General features: G+C 38.8%; 1 protein-coding gene across 1 annotated transcript in view; it reads left to right on the forward strand.

Moving 5' to 3' along the window:
* Positions 1-15,288, forward strand: part of Prkd1 (protein kinase D1) — a gene marked incomplete at its 5' end in the record, with an annotated part of 352,974 nt that overhangs the window by 241,131 nt on the left and 96,555 nt on the right. The window contains one exon of the mRNA XM_055608587.1: positions 14,855-14,986. Coding sequence (XP_055464562.1) covers positions 14,855-14,986 — 132 coding nt within the window. The remainder of the gene's footprint in view (positions 1-14,854; positions 14,987-15,288) is intronic.

The following is a 15,288-nucleotide window of genomic DNA, read 5'->3' on the forward strand; positions in this document are numbered from 1 at the left end:
GACAATGCAGCCAGTACTGATGAGACCTGATAAAGTACGGTCAGATAGAAGGGGAGGAAGACCTCCCCTATCAGTGGACTAGGGTAGGGGCATTGGAGGAGAAGAGGGAGGGTTGGAGTGGGAGAGGATGAAGGAGGGGCTACAACTGGGATACAAAGTAAATAAGCTATAATTAATAAAAAATAAATTTAAAAAAGATGGAGTCTCAGGTTATTTTGATTTGCATTTCCCTGATGATTCATGATGTTGAACACTTCTTCAAGTGCTTCTTGGCCATTCCTTAGTTGAGAATTTCTGTTTGGCTCCAAACCTCATTTTTTTTTTCAGTTCTTTGTTTTCTAATATTTTGCAAGTTTCTCTTTTTTAACTTTTTAAACTTTTTTATTAATTACACTTTATTCATTTTGTATCCCCCATAAGCCCCTCCTTCCTCCCCTCATGATCCCACCCTCCCTCCCCTTTCTGCATGCATGCCCCTCCTCAAGTCCACTGATAGGGGAGGTTCTCCTCTCCTTTCTGATCTTATGTAAGAAGTGGGAAATAGTAAGAGCTGGAGAAGACAGGAACTCCACAAGGAGAGCAACCGAACAAGAAAATTTGAACACAGGGAACTTCCCAGAGACTCATACTCCAACCAAGGACTATTCATGGAGATAACCTAGAACCCCTGCACAGATGTAGCCCATGGCAGGTCAGTGTCCAAGTGGGTTACCTAGTAATGGGAAGAGGGACTGCCTCTGACATAATCTGATTGGCCTGCTCTTGATCACCTCCCCCTGAGGGGGGAACAGCCTTACCAGGCCACAGAAGAGGACAATCCAGCCACTTTTGATGAGAACCGAACCTCATTTTTTAATTGGAATATTTGGTTTGTTGATATCTAGTTTCTTGAGTTCTTCATATAGTTTGGAAATCAGTCCTATATTGGAATGTGGAGTTATTGAAGACCTTTTCCCATTCTGTAGGCTATAAATTTGTTCTTTAACAGTGTCCTTTGCCTTACAGAAGATTTTCAGCTTCATGAGGTCTCATTTATTAACTGCTGATTTAGTGCCTGAGTTGTTGGTGTTCTGTTTAAGAAGTTGTCTTCTGTACCAATCTATTCTAGTCTATTCCCCACTTTCTCTTCTATTAGCTTTAGTGAATCTGGTTTTATGTTGAAGTCTTTGATCGACTCACACTTGAATTTTGTGCAGAATGATAGATATGAATCTATTTCCATTCTTCTACATGCAGACATCCAGTTAGACCTGCACCATTTGTTGAAGATGCTTTCTTCTATCCATTGTATGGTTTTTTGTTGGTTTTTTTTTCTTTGTCATGTCTTCATTTTCTGAGATTTTCTCTTTTCTCTTTTATATTCTGTTGGTGAAGCTTGACTCTGTGACTATTATGTAAGTTCTTAAATTTTTCATTTCCAGATTTTCATCATTTTGCATTTTTTTAAAATTCTGTTTTCACTTTTATGTCTTAAATGGTTTTATTCCTTTCCTTCCAGTGTTTGTTTGTTTCTTCATATATGTTTTTAAGTATTAATTAATTTTCTTTTTAAGGACCTTCATTATATTTGTAAAGGCTCTTTTACGGTGTTTTTATTGTGCTTCAGCTATGTTCACTGTTCAGGCCCTGCTGTGGCTGTGGGGCTCCAGTGGAGGCATACTGTCATGGATGTTACTGATTGTGTTTTTATTCTCACATCCTTGGTTTTTGTTTTCTCTCTGGACCTTAGGAGATTGTAATGTCTGTGTATTACCTGATATAGAATTTGTATGGAGTTCTAATATGTGTGACCACTCCTTATGGAGAAAACATCTTTCTTTTATAATTTTTATTAGAATGTATTTTTTGTGCAAAATAATAGATTATCTTATAACATTTTTATATATGCATATATTATACTTCGGTCATATTTACTCTCACTATTTCCCTAAACTCCCACAAAATGGCAGGTATTTAGTTAAAAAGTTATGAACACTACTAAGAGAAAAAGTCATCAAAAGTCTTACCCAGCTGTAAACCTTGTGAAAATAGTATGACTGCCCGGGTAATATATGGCCATTTGTATAATAGTGGCACAAATATTTTGGGAATAGTCAGCTACTTTCTGTTGGATTTAAGGCCTGATCCACAAAATGGAGTTGTGCTTGGTTCCATTAACTGAACCAATAAACTGTGTCCGGGGCTTAGAAAGAATTTCTGTTAGATGGACACAGTAACAACCTGCCCCTCATGTTCTTATCTCAAAGGTTAGTGTATTTGTTAATCCCCATTAGAGTTGCTTTTTTCTTTAAACTGGGTGACTAATACAGGGACCCACAGCTGTCTAACATGCAAAGAATAAGAGACTATGAAATGCTCAGCTCCAAATGAGACATCTGATCACACTCCCTTCCCAGAAGTCTTAGGAACTATCATGAGAGATAGGTTGGGTAGATCATGAAAAGTCAGTACGGGGCATCTGCTGTGAAACAGTATTTGCCAGATATGACAGTGCCATTGGACATATGACCAGACATGACTGGGCCATTGGACATATGACCAGCCAGTGGCTGTGATGAGATGTGTTAAGACCTGTGCAAATCAAGAAGTATTGGCAGTCAGTGCTGTTGAGGATCAGCATTAGTTTCATTCAAGCATGGGGCTTCTATGAGGCCACCTGTGCATACCTGGACAGCCCTAAGTGGATTTAGTAGGTTAACATAGAAGAGCATGTGAACGTAAGAAGAAAAAGCGGAGGTTGAGGAATGGGAAAGAACTAAAAGGGAATGAGAGGTGGGTTGGATCAAAACACATTATATGTATCTGAAATTCTTAATAAATATGTAAAATACTGTTGTCCAGTGACAGAATGCTTTGTCCAGAGCCAGTGCTATTGGCAGTGGGCGCCTTCTTCAGAGTGGAAAGGGATTCAGCTGTAACTGAAACCTTTTGTTCTGGAGGGGATACCAGAACAAAAGCTGTGGTGGATTTCACAGCTTTTAGGGATTTGTGATTAAAAATCAGACATAAACATCTGTTTCATGAAAAACATAGTGAGACTTTCAAAAACCTGAAGCCAAGCATACAGGCTCTCAGTTTGGAGTCTGTTCGTGCAGATGTATTGGACAACAGTGATGCTATCGGCCCCAGGAAACCCCGCTGCCCTCATTTCAATATAATGCTGCATGTAGTCTTTGTCTACAGTCCTTTAGTTAGGAGCCTAAAGCATAATTTGTATGCTGGTGTTCCTCATGTAAATTAGGTCATTATCCTTTTAAAGGTATAAAGTCTCCTGTACATGATGACACTTTCTAAGCAACAGACTTGACCTTTCGCTCCTCTGTTCAGAGTACCTGCAGAGCATGCACTCATTAGCTCAAATTTGACTCCATGACATTTTTACTTAATTTTCTTTTTCCTCTGTGCTAGACACATGGGGTAACCATTTTCATTCTTTCTTGACCCGAGATGCTCTCTAATCTCTTTCCAGCTGTGGCATTTGTCATTCAGTCCCATCAGGACATGGTGACCCTTCTTTCCTCACTGCAATTCCTAACTGTTAATTGATTCACATTAGAAAAGGAACTAGAAACAGCCTTATGGACTTAGTTCTCTTTAATTATGGTTAACCAGAACAGTGGATAGAAAAGCCATTTCCTCTGGAATGCAAACATTCTTTATGAAGTAGAATGAACAAATAATAATAGTTTTTAAAATCCTTAGGTTTAAGTGCTATTGGTTGGTAATAAGGAGCTTCATTCCTCTCTATTAGCACTGATGGTCATGATAATAGCAATCATTGTAAATAATATTAATAATTGTGATTCACACTTGAAACTTCTGATTTCAAAGGCCATACTCAATCATTTTTTCATTGAAACCTTTTTTTTGTATGAATTAATTCAATTTACACCTCGGTGATAGGGCCCTCCTTCCTCTCCTCCCAGTCCCACCCTCCCTCCTCTATCTCCTCTCCCCTGTTCCTCAGAATAGTGGAGTCCACCTGCCCATACATCCCAGCTCACCTCTTCAACTGAGGACTGAGTTAATCTTCCTATTTTGTGGACTGGTAGGGCAGTCCCATCAGGGTGCAGTGATTAAAAAGCAGGCAACATAGTCCATGTCAGAGATATCTCCCCTCCTTTAACTGGTAGGGCCCACATGAAGACTAAGATGCCCATCAGACTTATGTTCTTGGGGTTCTCTGCATTGTAGTATGTACTATATGACTAAAATATGCTTCTAAAATGAGTAGATATCAGTCTTTGGGGCATATACCCAAAAGATTCTCCACCATACAACAAGGACATTTGTTCAGCCATGTTCATAGCAGCTTTATTTGTAATAGCCAAAAACTGGACACAATCTAGACATCTCTCAACTAAAGAATGAATAAAGAAACTGTGCTACAATGAAATACTACTCAGCTGTTAAGAAGAAGGAAATCATGAAATTTGCAGAAAAGATCACCCTGAGTAAGGTAACACAGACACAGAAAGATATACATGGTGTATACTCTTAATCATTTTGCTAAGAACTTCGAGTGATCACTCGATCAAAATTTCAAAGGCTGCCTATTGAGCTGTATCCAAACAACAAGGGTAGTTTCACTTACCAAGTGTCCAAAAGAAAAGCAACAAGTGAGGCTATTGTCCATGATCATCCATTTGCAGTGACCTAGTTAGAGCCCAAACCAATGGCAAAGATTAACATAATACCTGAAAGGTAAAAGGATACTATCTAGGACATCTCTGAGAAGTTTTCACTAAAGTCATTTAGTTTGATTCAAATTATGATTCTGATGGACTTTTTTAAACTTAAAATACTGTATTTAGAGACCACTGGGTCTTAGTGAAGTGTAGACACCTTGAGATGTAGGTAGTCATGACTATTCTATTAAGGCTGCATCCTTTGAGAGATGTTGTGATGTCTGTTCTCCAGCCATCTGTTATGCCATGTGTGGTCAGATTGATGATTTCATAAACAGTGACACATTTCGTGTTAGAAATATGCCCACAAGCTGCTCGTGGTGACTCTTATGTAAATGACCATCCTATCAAACTGATTGGCCTGCTCTTTGATCACCTCCCCCTGAAGGGGGAACAGCCTTACCAGGCCACAGAGGAAGACAGTTCAGCCAGTCCTGATGAGACCTGATAGACTAGGATCAGAATGAAGGGAAGGAAGACCTCCCCTATCAGTGGACTTGGGGAGGGGCATGCATGGAGAAAGGGAAGGGAAGTAGGAGTTGGGAGGGAAGGAGCAAGGGAGCTACAGGGGGGATACAAAGTGAATAAAGTGTAATTAATAAAAATTGAAAAAATACAAAAAAAGATATATGCCCGAGAGCTGCTCATGATGACTATTATGTAAAAGACCATCCTATTAAAAATGATCTACGATTTGATAAAATCCAAATAAAAATTCAATCGACAGTCTTCACAGAACAATTGTAGAAGAAAATGAGCTAAAAATTTAAATGGAAACACCAAAGATAGCCAAAGCAATCCTGGATAAAATGATGTTACCATACCAGATTTTAAGTTACATGTAAAGCCATAGTAATGAAGACTGCATAGTTCTGGGAGTAAACACACATAAATCACTGGAATAAAACCCATGTTGATACAGAAGGTACATGAGGTTTTTTTTGTTTGTTTGTTTGTTTGTTTGTTTGTTTGTTTTTCACAAATATGTTAAAAATAGACGTTGGAAGGACAGCATCTTCAACAAATGGTGCTTAGAAAGTTGGATATCACCATGCAGAAGAATAAAACTGATCTTTATCTCTCATTGTGCGCAAAAGTCAGTTTAAATTGATCTGGAACCCCAGCATGCAGCCTGATGCTCTGAAATTTCTAGAGGAAAAAGTAGGAAGTACAGTTATAGGAGTCACAGCTGAGAGGACACTTGACGTCTTTTCTCCCTCCGTTGACTGTGCCACACCCTCTGAAATACCAACCATCCAGTTAGATATACCACCCGGGCAATCGTAGCACTGCTTTTATGGAGACAACTGAATACCCGCTGATTGGGTTAGGGGCCTCTCCAAAGGAGGAAACCATTTTTTTTTTGTATGCCTAGTCAACAGCTTATGTCTATGAGGTGTTTCCATAGGTGGCATCTCAGACTCCATCCCTCCCCTGTTTATTAGTTATAGTTTTCTCCTTTGTCTCTGAGAGTTTGATCAGTGCCTCTGTGTTATCATGAATTTGGAACTAACGACCAGTACCTGCTGAGCTCACTAGCGTGCACAGGACATGACATGAGCCTTCCTTCTTCCAGAAGCCATGATCAAAGGCTTATATTCCCAGGGGTATTTCTCCCAGGTTTGCTAATTATGAATGATTTTTATAGGATAGTCCACCTGTATTAATCTGTCATGGTCACTATATCTCATTAGTTATAGCCTCCAACTGACGTCTTTTTCTTATAAACCAGCATGTTAAAATATCACTTTATACAATATTTTATTTCAGGTGAGGCTAAATAAATATCTTTCTTCCTCTCCTATAAAACTTCCTATTTTTATTTAAATATTTTTACTTTTAAAAAATAAGACCTCAGAAAAATTTCACCTGGCACAAGATTTCATTAAAAGCTAAGCCTCACCCCTACAGATAAAAGAACTACAGGCAACTAAGGAGTGCTGAGAGTAGGAGAAATAGTCTTCCCGAGGGAAGGGTACAATATCAAGACGTCAACCCTGAAAACAAGTAACAAATAGATTAAGATGTACTTATATATTTAGGTGTGTTCCTGTGTACATACCTATATATGTAACAATAATTAATGAAAAAGAAGATATCAGTATGAAAAAGAAGAAGGTTTTAGACTGAGAAAAGGAAAGGAGGAATAGCATAAGTATACTATATAGTTAAAATTAAATAATTATTTTTAAATACCAATACAGATGCCAAAAAAACTGGCTCAGTGGTTAACAGTGTTGGCTGCCCTTCCAGAGTACCATGCCTCAATTCCCAGCATCCACACAGCCATCTATCTGTCACTCCAGTCCTGGAACATCCAACTCTGTCTACTGGCCTTTGCTGATACCAGGCATCCACATGAGTCACAGACATATACATAGGTGAAATATCCATGTGCATAAAATAAAAAGTAACAGTAAAGTAATTTATAGAGACAATTACATGAAAGGCTGCTTCTGCAAATTTCATGATTTTCTTGTTTTTAATAGCTGAGTAGTATTCCATTTTGTTGATGTACCAAAATTTCTGTATCCATTTCTCTGTTGAGTGAGATCCAGGTTGTTTTCAGAGTCTAGCTATTACAAATAAAGCTGCTATGAACATAGTTGAGCAAATGTCCTTATTGAATGGTGAGGCATCTTTTGAGTATATGCTCAGGAATGGTATAGCTGGATCTTGAGATAGTGTTATTCCCAATTTTTTGAGAAAGCACCAGATTGATTTTCAAAGTGGTTGTACAACTTTGCACTCCCACCAGCAATGGAAAAGTGTTCCCCTTTCTGCAATCCTCTCCAGCATGTGTTGTCACTTGAGTTTTTGATCTTAGCCATTCAGATAGGTGTAAGATAGAATCTCAGAGTTGTTTTGATTTGCATTTCCCTGATGACTTAGGATATTTAACATTCTTTCAGTGTTTCTCTGCCTTTCTGTATTCCTCTGTAATTTGTAGGCAAATGGATGGAATTAGCAGAGATCATCCTGGGTGAGGTAACCCAGAAATGGAAAGACAGGCTTGGTATACACTCACTTATTAGCGGATACTAATTGTATAATATAGGACAGCCATCTACAGACCTAAAGAAGCTAAACACTAAGAAGGACCTGATGGAGGATGCTTCTTGCTTAGCTTCTTAACATGTATAGATTTTAGTATGTTTATTCTATATTATATGTCTAATATTCACTTATAAGTGAGTATATACCGTGTTTGTCTTTTTGCTTCTGGGATGCCTCCCTCAGGATCTTTTCTAGTTCACACCATTTGCCTACAAATTTCACGATTTCCTTGTTTTTAATTGCTGAGTAGTATTCCATTGTGTAAATGTACCACAATTTCTGTATTCATTCCTCAGTTGAGGAATATCTGGGTTGTTTCCAGCTTCTGGCTATTACAAATAAAGCTACTACAAACATGGTTGAGCAAATGTCCTTGTTGTATACTTGAGCAACTTTTGGATATATGTCTAGGAGTAGTATAGCTGGATTTTTAAATTTTTTATTACAGTTTATTCACTTTGTATCCCATCTGTAGCCCCCTCCCTCATGCCCTCCCAATCCCCCCTCCCTCCCTCTTCTCCTCCCATGCCCTTTCCCAATCCACTGGTAGGCAAGGTCCTCCTCCCCTTCCATCTGACCATAGCCTATCAGGTCTCATCAGGAGTAGCTGCATTGTCTTCCTCTGTGGCCTGGTAAGCCTGCCTCCCTCTCAGGGGAAGGTGATCAAAGAGCCTGCCATTGAGCTCATGTCAGAGACAGTCCCTGTTCCCCATACTACGGAACCCATTTGGAGACTGAGCCTCCATGGACTACATCTGAGCAGGGGTTCTAGGTTATCTCCATGCATGGTCCTTGGTTGGAGTATCAGAGTATCAGTCTCAGGAAAGGTCTCTGTGTCCTTTTTTTTTTTTTTTTTTTGGTTTTTTTCTTTTTGTTTGTTTGTTTGTTGGTGTGTGTGTTTTTTGGTTCTCTTGCTGTCCTTGTGGAAATCTATCCCCTTTAGGTCTTTCATCTACCCTTCTTTCATAAGATTTTCTGCACTCTGCCCAAAGTTTGGCTTCAATACCGTGTGGTGAGAGACTTTCAGAGGCCCTCTGTGTTGGCTACTATCCTGTTCCCTCTTTTCTCCCTCTTCTTATGTCTATTCTGTTTGCCTTGAGTTTTTAATCTTTGCCATTCTGATGGGTGTGAGGTGAAATCTCAGGGTCGTTGTGATTTGCATTTCTATGTTGAGTAAGGACATTGAACATTTCTTTAAGTCTTTCCCTGCCATTTGATATACATCTATTGAGAATTCTCTGTTTAGCTCTGTACCTCATTTTTTAATTGGATTTGCTTAATTTGTTGCTGTTTAACTTCTTGAGTTCAAAGTACCTTGGTGTGACTCAAACTAAGCAAGTGAAAGACTTGTTTAAAAAAAAAAAATTCAAGTTCCTGAAGAAAGAAATTAAAGAAGATATCAGAACTTGGATAGTTCTCCCATGCTCATGGATCAGTAGGACTAACATAGTAAAAATAGCCATTATGCCAAAAGCAATCTACAGATTCAATGCAATTCTCACCAAATTCCAACACAATTCTTTATAGAACTTAAAAGAACAATTTACAGTTTCATATGGGAAAACAAAACAAAAAAACCCAGAATTGCTAAAACTATCCTGTACAACAACAGATTGTCTGGAGGTATCTTCATTCCCGATCTCAAGCTGTACTACAAAGCAACCGTAATAAAAACTGCATGGTACTGGGATATAAACAGAATGGTGGATCAATGGAATCAAATAGAAGACCCAGAAATAAACGCACACCCTACGGATACTTTATTTTTTTCAAAGAAGCTAAAACCATACAATGGAAAAAAAGACAGCATCTTCAACAAAGATCTATCTGGTCTAACTGGATGTGTAAACGCAGAAAAATGCAAACAGATCCATCTTATCACCTTGCATAAAACTAAAGTCCAAGTGGATCAAAGACCTCAACATAAAACCAGATACATTAAACCTGTTAGAAGAAAAAGTGGGGAAGAGCCTTGACCTCATTGACACAGGAGACAACTCCCTGAACAGAAAACCAACATCATAGGCTCTAAGATCAACAACCAATAAATGGGATCTCATGAAACTGAAAAGCTTCTATAAAGCAAAGGACACTGTCATCAGTACAAAACTACAGCCTACATATTGGAAAAGTATCTTCACCAACCCTATATCTGACAGATGGCTAATATCCAGAATATATAAAGAAGTTAAACACCAACAAACCAAGTAATCCAATTAAAAATGGAGTACAGAGCTAAACAGAGAATTCTCAATAGAGGAATATTGAATGGCAGAAAAACACTTAAAGAAATGCTCAACATCCTTAGTCATCAGGGAAATGCAAATCAAAACGACCCTGAGATTTCACCATACACCTATCAGAATGGCTAAGATCAAAAACTCAAGTGACAACACATGCTGGAGAGGTTGTGAAGAAAGGAAAGAGGAACCCTCTTCCATTGCTGGTGAGGATGTAAACTTGTACAACCATTTTGCAAATCAATCTGGTGCTTTCTCAGACAATTAGGAATAGTGCTATCTCAAGATCCTGCTATACCACTCACTCCTAGGCATATATCCAAATCATACTTAACTATACAAACAAGGACTTTGCTCAACCGTGTTCATAGCAGCTTTGTTCATAATAGCCAGAAGCTGGAAACAACCTAGATAGTTTGAATCTTTACAAATACTATAAAATGATTTAGAGTTGGGTCATCCTATCTGGAAAGCTTTCGAGTAGCAAAAGATGATGTGTGTGTGTGTGTGTGTGTGTGTGTGTGTGTGTGTTACAGTTATTTTTGAGGACTTGGAGGCTGAAACAGAGACATTTTGAATGTGGGGTAAGGTATTGGCGGTCAGAAGTTTCTTTTAATAGTCTAGATACTAAGGAAGAAGAATGTCTTCAAAGTTATGAAAATCTCCAAAGCGTTTTTCCTTGAGTTGGATTTGAGGATTCATGTGATAACATGGGTTACCATGAAGCAGAGGTTACAATGCATTTGAAACTGTAAATTACCATTAAAAATTTCTGCTTGTAATTCCAAACTAGCTGGTTGGGATGTATTTGAAATGAGAAATTTTGTACGAGGTGTGTTTTTAAAGACTGACAATGAACTGAAATGCATTTTATACTTCATGGAATTTTTAATTTTTCCAACAATTTTACTGTCTCTGAAATAAGTACGTCTACTTACAGAAGGTTACATGTTATATTGGTTCACAGTGCCTAGAGTTTCTTTTGGTCTTTGGAAACAGCATCTTATGCATAGCCCAGGCTAGCCTAAACGCTTTGAGTGGACTAGCCTACCTTGAACTTAGAGTAATTACCTTTCTTCTGTGTTGGTGATACTACTCTGTTCCACTACACATAATGGCAGAGTTTAAAAAAATAACCATCACCAGCAAAAAAAACCTACTACCACCTCCACCAAAAAACAAAACAAAACAAACAACAACAATAACAAAAGAACACAGATCTCTCTCAATGACAAGAAACTTCTGTAGTTCATGTTCAGATGTTAAGTTGTGAAAGCTGAGTCTGTGCAGTTCTGCTGTGGAGACTGCCTGAGACCAGATCCAGTGTTACTCAGTGTCCTACCTTAATTTCTGTTCAAGTTTTCTCTTCTGTCTATGGGTAACAATACCCACCTTTTAGACTGCTTGTAAAAACATCAAATAAAATGGCGTTTAAAGTGTTAACCACATCTTTCTAGTATATCAGTCCCAACCTGTCATGGCTGCAAAGAGTTAATGCTCCTCCCAAACTGCCAAAATAGCTGTTAAAAAAATTACTGAAAATCTTGGAAGATCTGACATTGTTTTACTTTATTATGCAAATAGTTTTGACCTCCGGAGATGATTTATTTTGCTTTAGAAGCCTCATTTCTTCTGTACTGCTAACCAGTTTAGTCCATTTTGTCCAACAATTTATAATAAACCTGTAAAGAACTACTGATTATATTAAGATTTTTGGCTCAATTACCTGTTTCAAATGTTCAGTGACTAAGGAAAGCATGTCATTTTCTCCTCTCTTGCATGCTGGATTGTAACAATAGACTGTGAATAGAGCAAATCAAAGAGACACAAATACCAGTATGAGGGCCTATTGTGTTCAGTTTGTTTCCCTGTCATATCGTTTTAATTTAGGTCGGCTGATTGATTATGACAGGCTCATTGTTCCCTTCTTGGAATCTCTAGACATGCTAATATTCCTATTCTTATCTGTCCATTTTGATTCCAAAACTTAAATGAAATGGAATTGCAGCCTTCACTTTGTTTGCCTGTGCTAAATGATTATCTCTGAAGTGCGATTTTGTGATTAGGCAAGCCTGCATGCATATACTCAGCTAGTGCTGATTTCCCCCAGGGTGCAGAACAGGTAAATTCATAATGAATGGATGTTGTGCTTTGATTTCAAATGGATGCAAAAACCTCACCATGCTTAGTAGTTTTATTTTAAAAATGTATTTAATTATTCTAAAATTAACAGGAGAATATTAAAATTGAACTTTAGTAATGTGGCATTTAAACATAAGTCAAGGGTGCTAACTGCTTATGAATGTTAATCCCCTTCAAAAACCAAAAAAAACAAAAAAAAAAAAAAACACCCACAAATTTACCTGACATAAATTAGAGGAGGAGGTGCCATTGAAAGTCTTTAGTTTAATTATTTATATTCTTCCTGATTAATTCCTAAAATGTCTTAACACAGCTTGCTATTTGTATTGTCAAATTCTAGTGTTTCGTATTTTGAAAACTATAACAATTATTCAACTAATTACTGTCATAGTGTTGTCATGGTTGTTTGGTCCTGGGGAGGGTGGATTTGAGAGTGAAGGGGACTAGGGGTGAATGATTGGCAAAATGTATTCAAGTGTTTTCTTTAATGGTCTTGGGGAAAATTGCTCATGAGTACAAGAGATCAATTTTAAGGAGAATTTAGCATTTTCTGAATTAGATACGTTTTAACCCAACCATAGTATGTACGAGAGGTAACCAAATCATAACCACATTTTTTTTACTGATTGACTTAAAAAAACATTGTTAATAATATTTGCAGCAAATTTTCTCCATAATTTACAAGGAATATAACACAAGGAATCGAGTGTCCAGGGTTGTCTTCTGGTTTTAGTGGAGGTTCCGGTTTTAAGGGCCTAGAGAATACCATTATCAGGCAGCCCTTCTCCTCTCAGGAGGGCGATGCTGAGGTTCACAGGCCATCTTGCGGGTGATGTCAGTGGTTCAACTGCCAGGAGAGTACTACCTGCCTTACAAACAAGAGTGAACATGAGCTTACAAGTGCAGAGAAGCCTGAAGGATGCTACTGTGCCCAGTCTTTCTTGAGCAGTTCTTGCTTTGAGCAGCAACAGAAACATGGGCAACTTTTATAATATAAAAATATACATAGAAAAGTATAACTGAAATCCTGTACACCAGTTGCCTTTGTGAGTATATCGTAGACTAGGTGATACTTAGAAAATAACAAAGTGCCCTATGTTATGAAACTAGTTTGTTGGTGTCCTTCTCAGAGGAGACCATGGCTGGTCTGTGATTAACTCCTCTACCGTTAATGTTCACGAAGAAGCTTTAGGGTTATTTGAGATGTCACACTTTTAAAAATCTTTTTATATTAATTACAGTTTATTCACCTTGTATCCCAGCTGTAGCCCCCTCTCTCATTCCCTCCCTCATCTCCCCCCATGCTCCTCTCTTAAGTCCACTGATAGGGGAAGTCCACCTTCCCTTTCATCTGACCCTAGCCTACACTGTCTCATCAGGACTGGCTGTATTGTCTTCTTCTGTGGCCTAGCAAGGCTGCTCCCCCCTCGGAGGGAGGTGATCAAAGAGCTAGCCACTGTGTTCTTATTAGACACAGTCCCTGTTCCCCTTACTAGGGAACACACTTGGATACTGAACTGTGTATCAAGCAGATGGTGAGACTCATAACCGAAGTTTGGGCAGAGTGCAGGGAATCTTATGAAAGAAGGGGGAGATAGTAAGACCCAGAGAAGACAGGAGCTCCGCAAGGAGAGCAACAGAACCAAAAAATCTGGGCACAGGGGTCTTTTCTGAGACTGATACTCCAACCAAGGATCATTCATGGAGATAACCTCTTATACCTGCTCAGATGTAGCCAATGGCAGCTCAGTATACAAGAGAAGTCACATTTGTAATGTTTGGTTTTATTTTACATGTGTTAAAACATCATTAAGAGGGTGGTTAGACTTACCTATCCAATTGTACTCTTCTGCTTTAATGTTCCTCTTCACAGTGTTCTTCTACATCTGTTAACACTGTTTGCAGATCTCAATTCAAACTGTCAGTTTTTAATTTTACATTTGGATACCTTAGGGGAAAAGCAAAATTCTTTTACTAAAATGCTTTTATTAGTTTTTTGAGAATTTTATAGAAGCATGCTATGTATTCTGAGTATATTCCTCTCCCGTTCCACTCCCCGGTACCTACCAGATTTACCCGAACCTCCCCATCCCTTCCCAGCCTTATGACTTCTGAGTCCAATTTGTGGTCCCCATAATTTCATGGGTGTGAGCCATCCTCTGGAAGGAGCATGGTCAGCCATCCAGTGACCACACTCTTAGAGGAAACTGTCTCTCCCTCTTCCAGAAGCTACCAACAGTCACCAGCTCCTCACAAGGGGTGAAAAGCAAAATACTTTCAACTTATAGCAGGTATGCATGAAGTAGAGTGTGTATTGTGCTGTTTGCCCTTCCTTTTAGCATTTCATTGTTATTGAAATAATGTGAAAGATTTCAGTGCAGAAAAGGAGAAGCAATAGGAAGCTCTGCCAACAAGCATCAGGTTGTATTTCAGAACAACGCCTGCTGGTTCACAGTACAAACCATGCTACATTGCATTTTCTTATGATTTGTAAAGTGTTAAGGCCTTACATTTAGCCTAAGCTAGTCCTGCACACACCCTGTACCAAAGGCTGGCCTTGGATGCTCTTGCCTCCACCCCCACAAGCTGGTCACAGATGCACACCACTACACTCGCCTGGTTTTCCTAACATTTGCAGAGTTACCTCCCTACTCACTCCCATTACCTGGCATGCTTATTTACGGATCAGAATTCTTATTCAACTTTTTCAACATGCTGTTTCTGCAGCGTCAGCCACCTTTGAAGACTTCCAGATCCGGCCCCATGCTCTCTTCGTTCATTCATACAGAGCCCCCGCATTCTGTGATCACTGTGGAGAAATGCTGTGGGGGCTGGTGCGCCAAGGCCTTAAATGTGAAGGTGAGTTGTTTTCTGCCCCAACCGCACTTAATGTGAGCTGAAGCTGCTGCTTCTGTGTGACTTCCAAGACACTGTCCTCTCTCACAAGCATCCTCTAGTCATCATGTCTTTGCCACCATTTATGGAATGTTTTGTTCACTTCTGAAGGTTCTTGTCTTTGACATTCTTTACCTCATATGCAAGCCTAATTCTCACCTCTTTTCTCAAATAGAAGAAGTATCCCCCACTTTAGTGCATGGGATATTTTTAGCAAGGAATTAAAACTAACATTTCGGTCTTATTTAAGTCAGAAATTGGAATAA

The sequence above is a fragment of the Psammomys obesus genome, unplaced genomic scaffold (genome assembly GCF_907164565.1).
Source record: "Psammomys obesus unplaced genomic scaffold, mPsaObe1.curated_primary_1811, whole genome shotgun sequence".
Lineage (NCBI taxonomy): Eukaryota > Metazoa > Chordata > Mammalia > Rodentia > Muridae > Psammomys > Psammomys obesus.